The sequence below is a fragment of the Hetaerina americana genome, unplaced genomic scaffold (genome assembly GCF_022747635.1).
Source record: "Hetaerina americana unplaced genomic scaffold, ioHetAmer1.1.p SCAF_1, whole genome shotgun sequence".
In the NCBI taxonomy this organism is placed as follows: Eukaryota; Metazoa; Arthropoda; class Insecta; order Odonata; family Calopterygidae; genus Hetaerina; species Hetaerina americana.
In genome coordinates, this window is record NW_027286069.1 from 48,028,093 (window position 1) to 48,043,812 (window position 15,720).

The 15,720-nt window shown below is 42.5% G+C and overlaps 1 protein-coding gene across 1 annotated transcript in view; it reads right to left on the reverse strand.

Moving 5' to 3' along the window:
• Sobp (Sine oculis-binding protein) overlaps nt 1–15,720 on the reverse strand; it is a 148,900-nt gene that overhangs the window by 45,132 nt on the left and 88,048 nt on the right. The window contains exon 2 of the mRNA XM_071596106.1: nt 5,299–5,890. Within this exon, the coding sequence (XP_071452207.1) occupies nt 5,299–5,890 (592 nt within the window). The remainder of the gene's footprint in view (nt 1–5,298; nt 5,891–15,720) is intronic.

The following is a 15,720-nucleotide window of genomic DNA, read 5'->3' on the forward strand; positions in this document are numbered from 1 at the left end:
TAAATCAGCCGGCATACGCCCAGAAAATTTTTGCAGATCGGAGCCAAAGCGCAAAAGCCTCTCGAAAAACGGAATCAGAAATTTTCCGTGAACATATTAAGAAAAATTGCCATTTGTGGATGTAATACATTTTGAGCACATCGACATCATCTGATCCTGCTGCTGAAACTGAAAATGCCTGTGCACCGCCAGTGGAATCTTCTGCCGTAAGCGTTCAGACACCACAAAACCTCGGCCTAAATACGGAAATTTGTATTCCTGAGGCCTTTAGTTGCATCTAAACACGGCTGCAACCGAAACACAAACTAAGGGCGAACAACCATGCCCATGAAATAAGACTGTGTGGGGAACATAAAAGTAAGCGCACACAACCACGCGCTATAATTCTCTCCACCTCGCCACCTCCGCGGGGCTGGCATTATTTATCCACGTACATACCCATTTCCCGTCCCAGAAAGCCAGGCCGCATTCCCCAGAAACGAATCGCCGATGTGTGGTTTCCGCGGGAGGAAAGCGAGAGGAACAAGACACCGGGGGTTTAAGAGACAAACATGTGAGGGAAGGAAGCGAGTGACGGACTGAGATACGAGTCCCAGTAAACAGTGCAACGATTGGGGGAGAGAGAGATAGGAGAGGAGAGTCCATCGGGAGGGAGGAGGGAAAGGCGAGGCCAGGAGGAGGCGACGTGCACGGCCGCGGTGGGAGAGCGAGAGAGGAGTGCGGGAGGGCAAACCTCTCTCTCTTTCCCACCTGCCGGCCACCCACCCGCCTACCACCCCCTCCCCTCCCCCCCGACGTTCACACACCCCCTTCCCTGCTCCGACCCCCCTTCCGGCATCCTCCCGTCCCTCCAGACGCTCTCCGCGGGCCGACCTGCCCCATCACGAGCGCCAGGCCGGAGAGTAACTCAATAATAGTTCACCCGCCACACGGCGCAGCGAGATTTATGTTCCCGATCGCTCTAATTCGCGGCCCAAGGAGGATGGAGGAGTGCCCGAGATGATTTCGAGGAAGGCGATGGGTGGGGGTGGAGATGTAGGGGGGGAGAAAGACTATGGTGTGGGGGAGCGGGACGGGGAGGGAGGGGGCGGGAGGAGAGAGAGAGAGGGAGAGAGTACTGCAATGAGCCGTAATAACATCCCGCAGAGTAAAGCCCCTCTAATCCTTCCCGCCACTCCCTCTGTCCACTCCCCCTACCACCTCTCTCCCCGCCCACTTCCCCCGAGCCTCAACTCTTTCCGCCCACATTTCCCCCGCGCACCCTTCCGGCCCTGAGCAGGCAGGGAGGTCGGGGGAAGGGACGGGAGGGGGGCGAGGTGGCCGGCATTGTATGGTGTTGTGTATTGGCAAGGGTGGCTGGGGCGCGGAATGCCCTTTCCAGGGGAGTCGAGAGGCACCCCATTCCCCCGGACAATTTTTTTTCCAACGCGGGATCGGCGAGGGGGAGGGGTTGGAGGGTGAGTAGGGGCGTGTGCAAAGAGTTTGGCTCGCCAACAGGGGCCGGGTGATGTTCCCAGACGCCTCATTTGCATCGCTTCGTTTTCCCAGTGCAGCTCCACTATCCCGCAGCCTCATAAAGGTTACGCGTCGCAGAGTGGACGTCGATTGACGTCGCCGGGAAGGAGGGGGGGCGGGGGAGCAAAGAGCTCGGATGGGGTTGTGATAGGATTTATCCCGTCGATCTAGGCGGCCAGATGTAGCGGAAAATCCTTGATGGCACTGGGTTTCGTATTTACGTCCGTGTGAGCCGCATAAACTTTTTCAGGGCTCAAACTTACGTAGGATATGCACGGAACCAAGGCGAAAGGGAAAATTGCCCCTCTCTGATTGTTATTTATATTATTATGTCAATAATTCTGAAGATATGTTATTAGAAAAATAGTTCTTATTTAAGTTTAACGCACATAATTATAATATTATTAATGTATCAAAAAATCTAACTTGAAGAGAAGATATGCCAATTGGCTACATGTATGTACGATTAATCGTTTTAAACGTTACTAAATGAAATCGCTTCACGATGAATAAAGTCAAAATAAAACTTCGTAACTCCACACAGAAATTTGGAATTGCTAAGTTTTTTGTTGACGCTATTCATCATGACTACATGTAGCTGGGGTATCATACTTAGAGAGGCGCATATATAGCTCCAAAATCAGCCATCGATTTTGGGCTGATTGTTTATGCTATAAAAACAATTAAAATCAACATTTTAATTATTTTGTTTAGAAGTAATCACTTGCGCATTAATTTTCAACCGCACAGTGAAATATCATCAATATAGAAGCTTCTCCTGTAATATTTCTAGAGTAGCCCTTGTGGCTGAAATACGCGAGTGAGAGCACTGAACTGCTTATTCTCTTTACTCGTCTTCATAATACTATTTTTCATGTAAAAATGTGAAATATGAAACTGATTTGGTTTTCAATAACATAAATGGACATTCCATATGGTAGAAATAATGTTTATCTTTATTTCAATGACTATTACTCTGTAAAACAGAGGAATGTATTTAAGAATCGAATTGGAGATACACAAAAACTCTTTGTGGAAATATTAGGTTAATCGGTAGAAATAAATTCACCAGTCAAACAATTAAAATTTAATTTCTCTCCAATACGAAGTTTTAAAAGATGAGAAATCTCAAAACCAAAAGTTGTACGTAAGAACACATGCAGTTTTGTTGTTCTTCACGATAACTTTTTAAATCTTCAGATTAGTATTTGCAACTGTATATAGCAGTGATATATACATTTTATTCCACTTTTCATGCCTGATATTCTTGGTAATTTTAACTCTTATGAGAGCCCCTGTTTCAAAAGTATTTCCCAGTTAATTATTTTCAATAAGCCCCCCGCTTCCAATCGATTCCAAGATAATTCAATAATTTTCAGGTTTTGATGAAACATACTGAACATAATTCACTGCTCTCGCGATACGATCGTTGAGCAGGAGGTTTAAATGTTTATAACGGTCATACTGTTTATAAACGCCGAACTAACATGATTTTATGAGTATTTTTTTATTTTCTCTTTCCCTTTCCTGAGTGGTTGGATGGAGTACTTACCATCTTTATTTCCCTGGAATTTTGACTTCCTCCTTCCGAAGACACTTTTAGTTCTTCAGCTGAGGATACGCCAGCTCTTTCCGCCTACGTCCCCATCAACTCTGCGAGCCCTCACCGTACCCCTCCGCCCCGCAGCATCTTTGTCGATCTCTCCATAAATCTCCGATCCACACCCTTGAATCAAAATTCAAGCTATTCGCTCTTCCCAAGAATTTTCCAATCATTGTCCCACATTCGATTCCATGAGAACGAATTTCTTCTGGGAATTCGCCCTACACGAAATGGCCGAATGAAGCCTAACTGCCAGACAATTTTTGAACGGCTGAATTAGACAGCACGACTATTTGTGAAATGCAACATTTCCTGAACTACTTCCTTTCCTCATCCGAGGTTGTCTTCTTAACACATAAATCTTAATTAAACTGAAGTGGAAGTAGTTTCCCCACTCACATACTCTTAGTACGTTCGTCACGTTAGCAGTGATTCATTGTGTTCGACAGCGCGCCTTTATTCTTAGCAACTATCGAAGGATAACCATAACAGCAAATTTAAGGATTATTCATCTCAATAGAGGGATCCACACATTTACCAAATTGCAGATCAAGTATTATTGGATGGGGTAAGATTCTTCCAACACATCAATTATCATTACTTTGCAATAGGAAACAGTTTCCGGCGTGACTTCATGGAACTACTTCATGATTTAAAAGAACTTGGGAATTTTTTCAATTCCACAAAAAAATGTTTCTCGTGCACGACCAATCGTGGAAAATTTTCCGCAACTCATCTCACAGCAACGAAACCTGGGTCGCTTAATAAAGATTTTAATGCGGAATTAAAATTTTTGAGTTCGTTTAAATGTATATCATCACCTTTACATACAGTTGCTTACTTCTAAATAAATTGGAGACTGCAACTACATGGCAGAAATTTGGAAGAAAGGCAGAATAATGGGAATGTGTAAACTGCTGTATGTAAACATTAACTGTCAAGAGAGAACCTCATGCTATGCGTCGTATGGGTTAAAAAACATTGCGTAAATCAGGGAACTGTTGTTTGCTACCCAACGTTGACAAAAAAACCTGTGATTCAACATATATAAATTTGTGTAGCTTAAAAATACCACTCAGTGTAACAGACATATGTATCACAAGTGTTTTCTATTTCTTAAAGCAATATAACGGCACCTCTTTCAGAGTAGATCACTGAGTAAAATATCAAAAGAGTTGAATCATCAATAGAGCGCCAAACCATCGCAATGCGCCTTTCGTAAAGAGTAGGCTAATGCCGACGCCGGGTTTCTCTCCACCCTTCATCCTTTCCTATCCATGCCCTATGGCGCAAATGACCTCAGCTGTCGGTCGCCTCCCCTCAAAACTACTACTACTCTAATTCAACGAAACTTCAACTGATCGTAAAACAAACGTACGATTTTCTCAACTAACACAATGAACGCCCATCGACACCCAGGAATGGTGTCAAGTGAGAAGCCGTCACACTTGCATCTTGCCACGATAAACACGGTGTTGAAGTTGTTCCACTTCATTGTCCCAACTATTCAAGCGGAAAGACGGTCAGCAGTCTCGAGCCTTTAATCTGAAGATGCGCGACAAATTCCGAAACCTTAGTTGTTCCCCGGGGGGGCGGTGATCCGATAGCTTCTCGAACGTAATCATCCCTCCAACGTTTTCAGCTGCTGTCACAAAGAACCGCAGGTCTGCGCTTCACTGAACCTGCATTCTTGCGAGAATGCGATATTATGCCACGATAAACGGACGTTGCCATGGACTAGACGATAAAATAGACCGCGATTAACTGGACTCCAGAAGTCGATGCATGACCTCATAAAACTGTGGGGCAAAACCCGTGGCCGCAACTAATTTTTACGCTGCGACGATATTCTTTTAAGTAATCAAACAATACTTGAAACTTCACATTTATTTTTTATTGAAGTAATTAAAAACTTATTTTTTTAAATTAATTGAAAATATCCGCATCTTAGCTACATTATGTACTTTCTAATGTAATAAAATAACTGAAATGCAAGAAAAAATTGTCTCTATTTACTATAAGTTTCCTAGTGAAAGATAGGAACATTTCTGTAGCACGGCCCCCGAAAAAAGGTTGTCACATTGCTGCTACGAATCGCGTATCCGGGTGCTTCGTGCGACCAGCGAATTGATTCGAAAAGGAAAACAAGGAGCGAGGCTGTCCATGGAGACTCAACTGACCCGAGGGTGTCCCTCCGTTGGGCGTCGCGGGCCCCGGGCTCTCAGGCCGCTCCTTCTTCACCCGGATGATTCCCAGGAGTGCCGGGGACGGCGCCTCGGGAGTTCCTGCCGAGGAGGCCGGCCCCAGGGCGCCGCACCCGCCGCTGCTCCCCGCCGACGAGGAAGAGGGAGAGGAGGAGGCGTCGCTGTCCGCTCCACCGTGCTGATCCGCCGCGGAGGACAGGGGCAGGGGGGCTGGGGGCGGGGGGACATGGGGAGGTGCAGGGGGCGGCGGGGGCAATTTGGTGAGGGTGGTCCTCACTGTGTGGCGGGTGGGCCGGTGCGGCGGCGGCCTGAGGGGTGGCGGGGCGAGAGACGAGGGGGGCGTTCCCGGGGCGGAGGAGGAGGGGTGTGGGGGCGAGGGCCGAGCTAGAGAGTGGTGGTGGTGGTGGTGGGGATGGTGGTGGGCCGGGAGGCGGGTGGCGAGGTGCCGACGGGCGTGCCTGGACACGGAGGCGAAGTGGTGCAGGTCCAGCCCCTGTGTGTCACGGCTGTCCACCTTCTCGTAGCCGTACCAACCGAGGAGTTCGTTCATTGCCGTCTCCGCGTACTCCTGCGAAGCAAAGGACATCGGTTAGAGAGCTCAATTTTTGTCGAGTGTCAGCATTAACATTTCGTACTGCAAAGAAAACAGAGTCGATTATCCGAAGGTAATTTAAATTGGAGAGGTTTCAACCAATCACATAAGTTCGTAGTGAGTAATTACCACGCATTTATTAGCATTATCATCCGAACATTGGTTTACTTTATACAGCAACTCTTTACCTATCTAATGGTAATTCTTTCACTTGGTAATAGCTATCGTTCCTTAAACCCTTCTGTTTTTATTTGGCAAAAAGTTTTATTTTTCCCAGCAGGCTGGCACGCAGCCGTGATACTCCTTGCCGCCCCTAATGACATATGTCCTAAAAATTAGGCGTCTATTTCTAGTAAATCAGCAAGCCAACACAAGGATGTTGGCGGAGGGGGGGAGTCACGACGCCAAGCTTTAAAAAGTAAATATTCAATTAAATATAAACATATATTTGCAGATACACGGTCTGTCCAAAAAGTATCGCGAATTTTTAATTTCGGCGGGTTGCGTATATTTGATTTTTGATATTTTTTGTGGCGTTATGCATGGTACTTATAATATTCCCTTATGCCTAAAATTTCGGCCATTTTGAATGTTGCGTTAATTTTTCACGGCTCTTTTGCTGGGACGTGTTTTGGCTTTTCTTCGATTTTTGCCTGTTCCAAAAAATGGATCACAGAATCTGTATCAAATTTTACGTGAAAAACGAAATTAAGTGCGCGGACGCTTTCCGAATGTTGACTGCGGCATATGGAGAATCTACCTTGGACCGAAGCAACGACTATCGGTGGTACCAAATGTTCTCAGAGGACCGAGAAGATGTGAACGACGAAGAGCGTGCCGGACGCCCGAGCACGTCAACAACAGACGAAAACATTGATGAAGTGAAGATAATAGCATTGGCCAATCGTCGAATCACCGTTAGAGAAGTTGCTGAGGACCTAAACATATCGATTGGCTCGTGCCATTCGATTTTTACCAATGATTTGGGCATGACACGGGTCGCCGCGAAATTCGTACCAAAATTGATCAATTTCGACTAAAAACAGCAACGCATTAACATTGCCAATGACTCTGTCCGCGACGACCCAAATTTGCTCCAGGGGGTCAAGCCTAGAGACGAATCGAAGGTTTATGGTTATGACGTGGAAACCAAAGCTCATTCATCCCAATGGAAGCTGTAGCACCGCATATAAACCCAGGTAAGCTGACAACCGTATACACCGTGCAATAATGGCTGTGTTCGAGTGAAGTCTGAAATTTTGTATTTGGAATTGATACGGTATGAGCGGTTTTGTTTGATTTTGCAATGGTTATGCATTGTTCGAAGAAAGAATAAGTACTACAGTAATGAGAACTAGTACTTCTTCAAGAAGAAGAATTAGAAACTGCCCGTGCTGAGATCACTTGGGGATTCCTATCTTATTCCTCCAGCTAATCCGTCACACTTACTCGTTTCTAGTATGAGCATAGCATAGCATGGCTCGTAATAATTTTTTTAACATACTTACTTGTATCAAGCAGATTTTCTCTGAGATTTTTCCAAACCCTAAATTACTTTTTCTCTCATGGATCCCAAATAACTGCCGCGAACTCCAAATACGGCATAATTAAAGCGAGCGAACACCTCATTCACTCGTTTACTCTTTAATGCTATTTAAATATTTCGTTACACCTGTCTTTTACTCTGAAGACCTACGACCGATTACAAAATTCCAAGGAACTACAGATATCTCTCAACAGAGCATATGAAACTAATTATGAAATTTATTTATTCGACAAGAATCCTGGAATCCCTGTCCTCTTGGAACAATAAAATCTAATATTCTTGAATAATAGAGGTATTTCATGTAAGTTACACGAGAAGAACGATAAAAATAAATTTTGATTTTTAGAGGTCTATTTTAAGAGCTTCATTAGAGCCTTAAGGCTAAAATATTCCCAGAAAAGATTCCAGATGCTAGAATCCAGCAATACATGATAAAAAATCGTTAAAATCAACAGGTTATCATATTACATTTCCTCTTTTTTTCTAAAACTGAAATAAAATAATTCTTTATTCGCATAAAAAATGATGATATTATATCACCACGTAGAAATACTCAAGACCTTCAAATCAAATTAAATGAGAAATCCATCAAAGATTTCATGAAAAGCGTAAAAATTTAACTAAGAAATATCCTGGCAATGCATATGTAGTCTTGGTTATTTAGTTAATTTTCATTTAGTATTTCATTGCTCTTGGTCAGTTTCCCACGGCCAATGCTATTTCGCTACTTTAAACAATTCAAGAAAACTCGTTTACTTAAAAACTTGTGCGCGGTTCGAGCTACCAGAACGTCACGTACCGAGCCCTTGAGTTTGATCTGGCTTTAAAGCTTATAAAATAACGGCACGCACAGAAAATGAGGTGAATGTATGCGTATCGGCTTTCTTTTGCATATTCTCTTTCCGAAGAAACTATAAAAGACGACAGAAAAGGGAAATCCCAAACCAGTCTCAACTGGGAACCCGACCAGTAAGATCGGCCGACTGGCAGCATTCTCCGGTAATTGGTTAGGGCACTGAATCAGGTGCCTCAAGGCAAACTAAACACGCCGACAGAAAAAGACAAACAAATGAAGAGAGGGAATGTTTCATCCCGTTAGCATTAAGATGCTACGTACACCATGGGCCAAATGCCGACCAACGACGAAGGAGTGTACCTACCTAAAGGGCAAGTGTGGTGGACTGCATTACATCTAATTCAGCCATACAAACAGTGCCGATAGTGTATCACTACTGTTGTATATTATGACGCAGCCACTGTGGAGCATTATTTTTTAGATTTGATTTGATTTAGTTAAATTAGCCATATTTTCCCATCATTTGGAAATAACAACTATCATTAATCGAGCGCAGGATTGCTTGTGCTATCGTCTGTACTGGTTCAGGGACCATTATTGAAGGTGACCACATGAAATCCACCCAACGGTGGACATACATTAATTATAAATCTTATTTCGGCTAAACGGTGGACACCCAATTTTCTCTCTATTAAACTTTGGGAAATTCGAAGATTTTATCAAATTTTTCCCCAATGAAGGAATTGTTCAATTGAAATTTGATGAATTCTTTCAGAGCAGGCAAGTAGACGCAAACAACGAATAAATTATTTAACAGGCGTTAAAGGAAAGGCATGTATTCATATTTATGTGTGAGATTATAATAAATGCATGTCCTTGAGTCGGCAAAGGTCATATATGAGTACTAAAATAAAAGTAAGTATCTTTCGAGGGTCGTTAAGATTTAAATGTCTTCCGAGTGTCTACTTCACCCAAACCAGGAATAATAATTATGATAATTCGGCTTTATTCGGACGAGATTGAGACTGTCGCAGTCCCTTCTTCCATCTAACCCTTCGTCGAATACATTGAATGAAAATATAATTACATTTTAGTGCCAAATAATATAAAAAAGAGATAGATAATGGCAATCCATTTACAACAGGAATAAGAGTAGGCGTAAGTTTCGAAGGCGAATTCGCATTGTTGCTGCTTCAGGAAGGCACCATAAGATTGACATCCCAGGGTCTCATTTTGAAGAATGGAGATTATGCACCTTCTTTAAAAGTTCCCTTTTTAAAACTCAAAGAGAGATGAGGTCTGCTCCAAGTTATTTGAGTGATCCTTAGAAAATTATTAATTATATTCTCCATGTTTCAGACAATGTTTTTTTCACGCTGTGACCAAACACAGGATTCATTCACGACCATACATACATAATCACAGGCGGTGGTAATATATATATATATATATATATATATAATTAATTAATTAATTAAATAATTTGTGACCCCTAGCAAACCCTGACCCCTATATATATATATATATATATATATATATATATATATATATATATATATATATATATATATATATATATATATATATATATAACGATTGTACGGAAAAACTCACACGAGCGGCACAATAATGGGCTGACACAATATAACACAAATAGAAAAGAATAGACACATTTAAAAGAACACTCACACGGTAAATTGTTCGAGCTTTCGGCCCTCTCAGAGGCCTTCTTCAAGAGAGACTGAAAATATGCTATTGCAGGGGAGAGGGGAAAGAGCTATGGGCGTGGAGGGGAGGTGTGGAGGGAATGCTGGGAGGGAAATTAAATATGGCGGTTTAGGGTGGGAATTTTAAAGGAACGGAAGGATAGTATGTAGGCGGATTCACGAGTTCTCACCTCTATGTTGGTGGCTGAATCAGGTAGGGATTCTAGGATGCTTAGAGCAAAACACTGGTCGAATGAAAGGTTGTGGGAATTGGCGTGTGAAGGGATAGATGGAGAAGAGAGTGAGGCAGAATTGCAGGAGTACCGGTGATTATTCATTCGGATGGATAAGGGGGTAATGCATTCACCTATGTAAAAGGAAGTGCAATGCTTGCATGATAAAAGATAAATAATATTTTTTGAGAGGCAATTAGCGTGGGAACGAGGTGAGGGGGCTATGAGGGGATGTAGGGAGAGGGGAGTAGGCATAATAAGAGGACAGGTTTTACATCGGGGGCGGTTGCAAGTTGGGGAAATATTGGGAAATTTGTCACGGGGGGGGCGCCAAAGGGTTGGTGGATCTCAGAAGGTTTTTGAGATTGGCGGGTCGTCTGTATGCGATAGATGGGCATTGGGGTAGTAAGGATGAGGTCGCGTCATTGTCATGTAAAATTGGAAACAGTTCTTTAAGGAGGGTTTTCAGTCTGTGTGATCCGGGGTAATAGGTGGTGCAAAGGTTGAGTCCTGCGTCAGATGTGGGCTTGTTATTGTGTGGTGTGTTTGGTCGGGTGGAACGGTGGATTTTATTTCGTAGTAACTTTTCTGGGTAACCGCGTTTGAGGAGTGCAAGGTGTAGATTGGCAAGGTATTTGTTGAGAGTGGCTGTGGTGTTGCAAATTCGGTGTCCGCGGATAGAGAGAGAGTTAGGAATCGAGCGTTTCGTGTGTTGAGGATGACAGCTTGTGTGGTGTAGGTATTGCTGATGGTTAGTGGCTTTGATGTGTACTGAAGTAGTGAATTTGTTGTTTTGAAGTGAGATGTCTGTGTCAAGAAAGGTGATGGTGGAGTCTGAAATGGAAGAGGTGAATTTAACAGTGAAAGATGAATTTAAGGCGGATAATAAATTGTTGAGAGAATCAGAGCCATGTGTCCAGAGAATAAAAATATCGTCTATGTAGCGGACCCAGAAAAGAGGTTGAAGGGGTTGCTGTGACAGGAAAGTCTCTTCGAGTTGGCCCATGAAGAGATTGGCGTATGATGGTGCCTTCAACTTCATGAGCCAAAACCCCTTCCTAGTAACCATCCTGTCGAAATTTTTATACGTCTCCTTATCGAAAAAGTTTCCAATCAATCCTTCAGAAAACATCTCAGACCGAAAAATAACCTCTCCATGAACGAACGTCATGCCCTAAAAACCCTACAGTCCAATTCTTCTCCAAGCTCTTTCCCCTCTCCCCTGCAATAGCATATTTTCAGTCTCTCTTGAAGAAGGCCTCTGAGAGGGCCGAAAGCTCGAACAATTTACCGTGCGAGTGTTCTTTTAAATGTGTCTATTCTTTTCTATTTGTGTTATATTGTGTCAGCGCATTATTATATATATATATATATATATATATATATATATATATATATAATTATTATTAGGTAATCTACCGGTTAAGGTAGGTTTTTGGATGGACATAATTACTAATTAAATAATTTGTGACCCCTAGCAAAACACATCATCCTTCTCTATATCAGGTCCCTCTTCATCTCCGAGTACTTTCTTCCTCCCTTCATCCCGTCCAACATCCCTATCCTGTTCCTTCCCTTTCCTCTTTTGCCCAACATTCTACCCTCTATCACAGTCTTCAACATCCCACTGCCGGTCAACACCCCCTTCATCCACTTTTCCTGCCTCCATAGGATTGCTCCCAACAAACCGCTCTCTTCGCCCACCATACCAAGTACTTCCTCATTTGTTTTCTTCTCTGTCCATTTCATCTTCTCCATTCTTCTCCACACCCACATTTCAAAAGCCTCCAGTCTACGTCTATCCTCCTGCTTCAATGACCACGTTTCCGCGCCGTACATAGCTACGCTCCATATCAAAGTTTTTACGAGTCTTTTCTTAACATCCTTACTCAAAGTCCCCGTCATCAACTCCCTCCTCCTTGTGAAAGCCTCTTTGCCTAGCGCAATTCTTCTCCTTACGTCCCTACTACTTTGACCGTGTTGGTCCAAAACACTACCGAGATACGTAAACTGGTCTACCTGCTCTAGCTTTTGCCCTCCTATTTTAATGTTAAGCTTGGCCTTTTTCTTTCTAGAAAATCGCATAACCTTTGTTTTATTAATATTGATTCTCATCCCATACCTGTCGCACTGAATTTCCAATTCACTAAGCAATGCTTGCAGCCCCTTGGCTGACTGACAAACTAAAGCTTGGTCATCAGCAAACCTAACTGATTTTACGAATTCCCCGCCCACTTTCATTCCTACCTCGAGTTCTTCCCATGCCTCTTTGATCATTTCTTCTGCGTACAGGTTGAACAGCAACGGTGATAATGGGCAACCCTGCCTTACACCCCTTCCTAACACTGCCCATCCTGACTCCCCGTTTCCCACCCGCACCTGAGCAGTCTGAGACATGTACAGGTTGCGGATTAGCCTCCTTTCCCTCCAATCTATTCCTATTTTCTGCAATATACTCATTAGTTTTTCCCAATTCACTCTATCAAACGCTTTTTCGAAATCTACGAAACAGGCAAATACCTCCTGGTTGTGTTCTATATAGTATTCCTCTCGATTAATAATCTCATTGCTGCAATGGCATTACGCGTACCTCTCCCCTTCCTAAACCCAAACTGATCATCCCCTAAGTAATCGTTTGCCCTACTCTCTATCCTTTTGTTTATGATCCTGAGAACAACTTTAGCATATATATATATATATATATATATATATATATATATATATATATATATAGTCGTAAAAATACATTGCAATATGCGTTCATTAAGTTAAAAAGTATATAATGGAATGATTTATGGTAAAATACGGAATTTCCACAGCGTAAGGAATACTCTATACCATATCTGATTTCCGTATTTCAACGGACCTTGTGGAACGGCTATTCTTAGTAAAAATGCGTTCATTATCTAAATAGTTTTCTTTGTTTTATCTACACGACCTCTTTGATATTATGTATTCACTGATCATCGTGACTGGTATCGGGCACATCAGCCGTCCATTCTGAGGTAGGTAGGTAATCCATATTTAGCGATGCAGGTCAATTCCATGGTTCTCATTTTATCATTGCGCACAAAATCCTAAGGTTGCACGACAGGTGGATGAAGAGCATTCTCATTGGCGATGGGATACTGAAGAAGACTTTAATGTTGAGGGATAGCCTTTTGATAAGTGAGGAAGGGGGAGGCCACGAATGGGCAAGTTGGAAAATATAAAGATAGGTGGAATGCATGCACGGTAGTCTACCATAAAAATTAAATATAAAATCCATCGATATGATTTAAAATAATTCCCCGATTATCAATCCTAAGATTGTTTCGACGCAGCTTACCGCTCAATGCACTTACTATTTACGCATTCCTTCACTCACGAGGTCCTCTATTTTTTCCCGCATCTCCTTTACCTTTCACACGACCAGTGCCTTCATCTGAAGACATAGCGTAATATTTTATGAAAGCGTTTTGAATGATATTAATCCTCGCGGCACACGTCACATTCAACGTTTCGTGCCACCTCAAGCAATCTAAGCGTACGCCGGACTTCTACTACCGATGATGCAGGTCCACGCACGGGGATTCTATGAACACGTTAACATCGGAGTGTGGACACTCGAATATTTCAAAATTTTCTGCACTGGTCTTTATGACTTGGTTTAAAAGCACAAAAAAGTCCGATGTCCTCGACAAGTGTCCAATGTCCAGAGAGCCAATTTCAACCACAGGCCGGCGAAAAGGTGAAGACGAGCGTTTGTGACATTCATTGCCAAATCTGGTGCCGCCAACCTCATTTGGTGGAGACATCGGTGACTTCCGCCACCAATGGACCAGTAATCATGCAATTTGTGAAACTTTAATCATTTATGAATCACGATTCAGTATCGATCCGACTTTCATTTTGCAATTTCACAATAGTTAAAACTAATTGATCCGAATTTTAATGCATCGCTCATCAATTCGAATTCTTTGTTTCAGGCTGAACTTCGTGAAAATCGCTGTTAAATTACTAAAATACACCTTGCAATTTTCACACAATATCCCTCTAGTCACAGTCGGGTTTGATTGAAACGATTATCAATCGTTACTTGAAATTGACGCGGACTCTCCAAAGCAACTCCAAAAAACATATCACCACTGATTTACCTGAATAAAGAAATCGTGATTACCTTACTCCAACCAGGGAGGTATAGTGCTATTTAAGCCACTGAATCTATAAATAGCTCTTCTTTTTAAAGAGGTTCAAAAACTCAAACACTGATTCTATTTTAAACATAGGCCAAGGATATCACGAGGGAGAATACGCACGAAATACAGAAAAATCCATGCAGCCACATATTATATTCAGGCAGTCTTTTGAGGTCGTATACTCTTGCAGTAATGACTAATAGCAGAGGTCGTCGCGGAAGTGTCCTTATAAGGTATTCTAAGAATAGGGGTCAATCCAACGGTGGTCGACAATCCTTGGGAACTATTTTTATCTTTCATGAAATTCAAAATGAAAATTACTAACATAAGTGACACTACTTTTGAATGCTAATGTACCCCGAAGATAAAATTATCTCCTACGGAGGGTGTAATGTTAGAAAATTATACTTGCTCTTTTATGAAAACGTCTCTCAAGAGTTTTCCTGGATCCGTTACTGGATGAAGATCACATTTTAAATAGCTTTTAAATGATAATAGCGACACGAAAGGAAATGTAACTACACACAAGAAACATTTCGAGCTCGAGTGAAGATGCTTCCGACTGCCTACATCCTCAGCGCGAGACTAACGCTAACGTTGAGGCGGCGGACGAACACCTATGAAGAAATTGACAAGATATTGTAGTAATTATTCAAGTAGTTTGAAACCGGATAATCTTCGTGCCATTATCAATTATGCTAAATTACCCCTGCACCTAGCATGAAGTGAAGCAAGAGGAAGATGATGTTTGTTCTGCCACAGCTGAAGGCCAAATTAGGGCACGGAGAGCGACTTGCACTCAAGCTGTCATAGGATTCCGAGAAAACGCCTAATCCAAGCTGTTAATCAAGCCAGGGAGAGGTCATTTAAGTCTCGTAATTCTAGGAAGGGACATAGCATAAAAACGGCGAATGAACTCGAATGTCTCCCTTCATCGTTTTTCATACGCCAAACGCTTATTCTGCGTAACACACAAATTTTAGTCATTTTATGAGCAAAACGGCCCGAAATGCGCATCCCGCAGTTTTGGAGACTTCACCAAAACGTTCGGAGGAAAGGGAAGATCACAAGGAGATATTTAGACCTTAGGATTCAGTGATGGCACACGCATTAGGGATTTTAGTGAATGTATATGACAAAAGTACGATTCTCCGTCCTTCGGAGAATTGACGCAGGCAGGCACTAAGTGCGCGAGCCAGTGGAGCAAAGTCCGACCTCCTTAACACGAATTGGTAGTGTGCATATGGCAAAACTATTTGGTTTTCAAATGACTTAAACTAAATGCACATCATTATTTCTATAGGAAAAGAAAAATAACGTATTCGTGAGGAAAAACTTGCGGAGAAT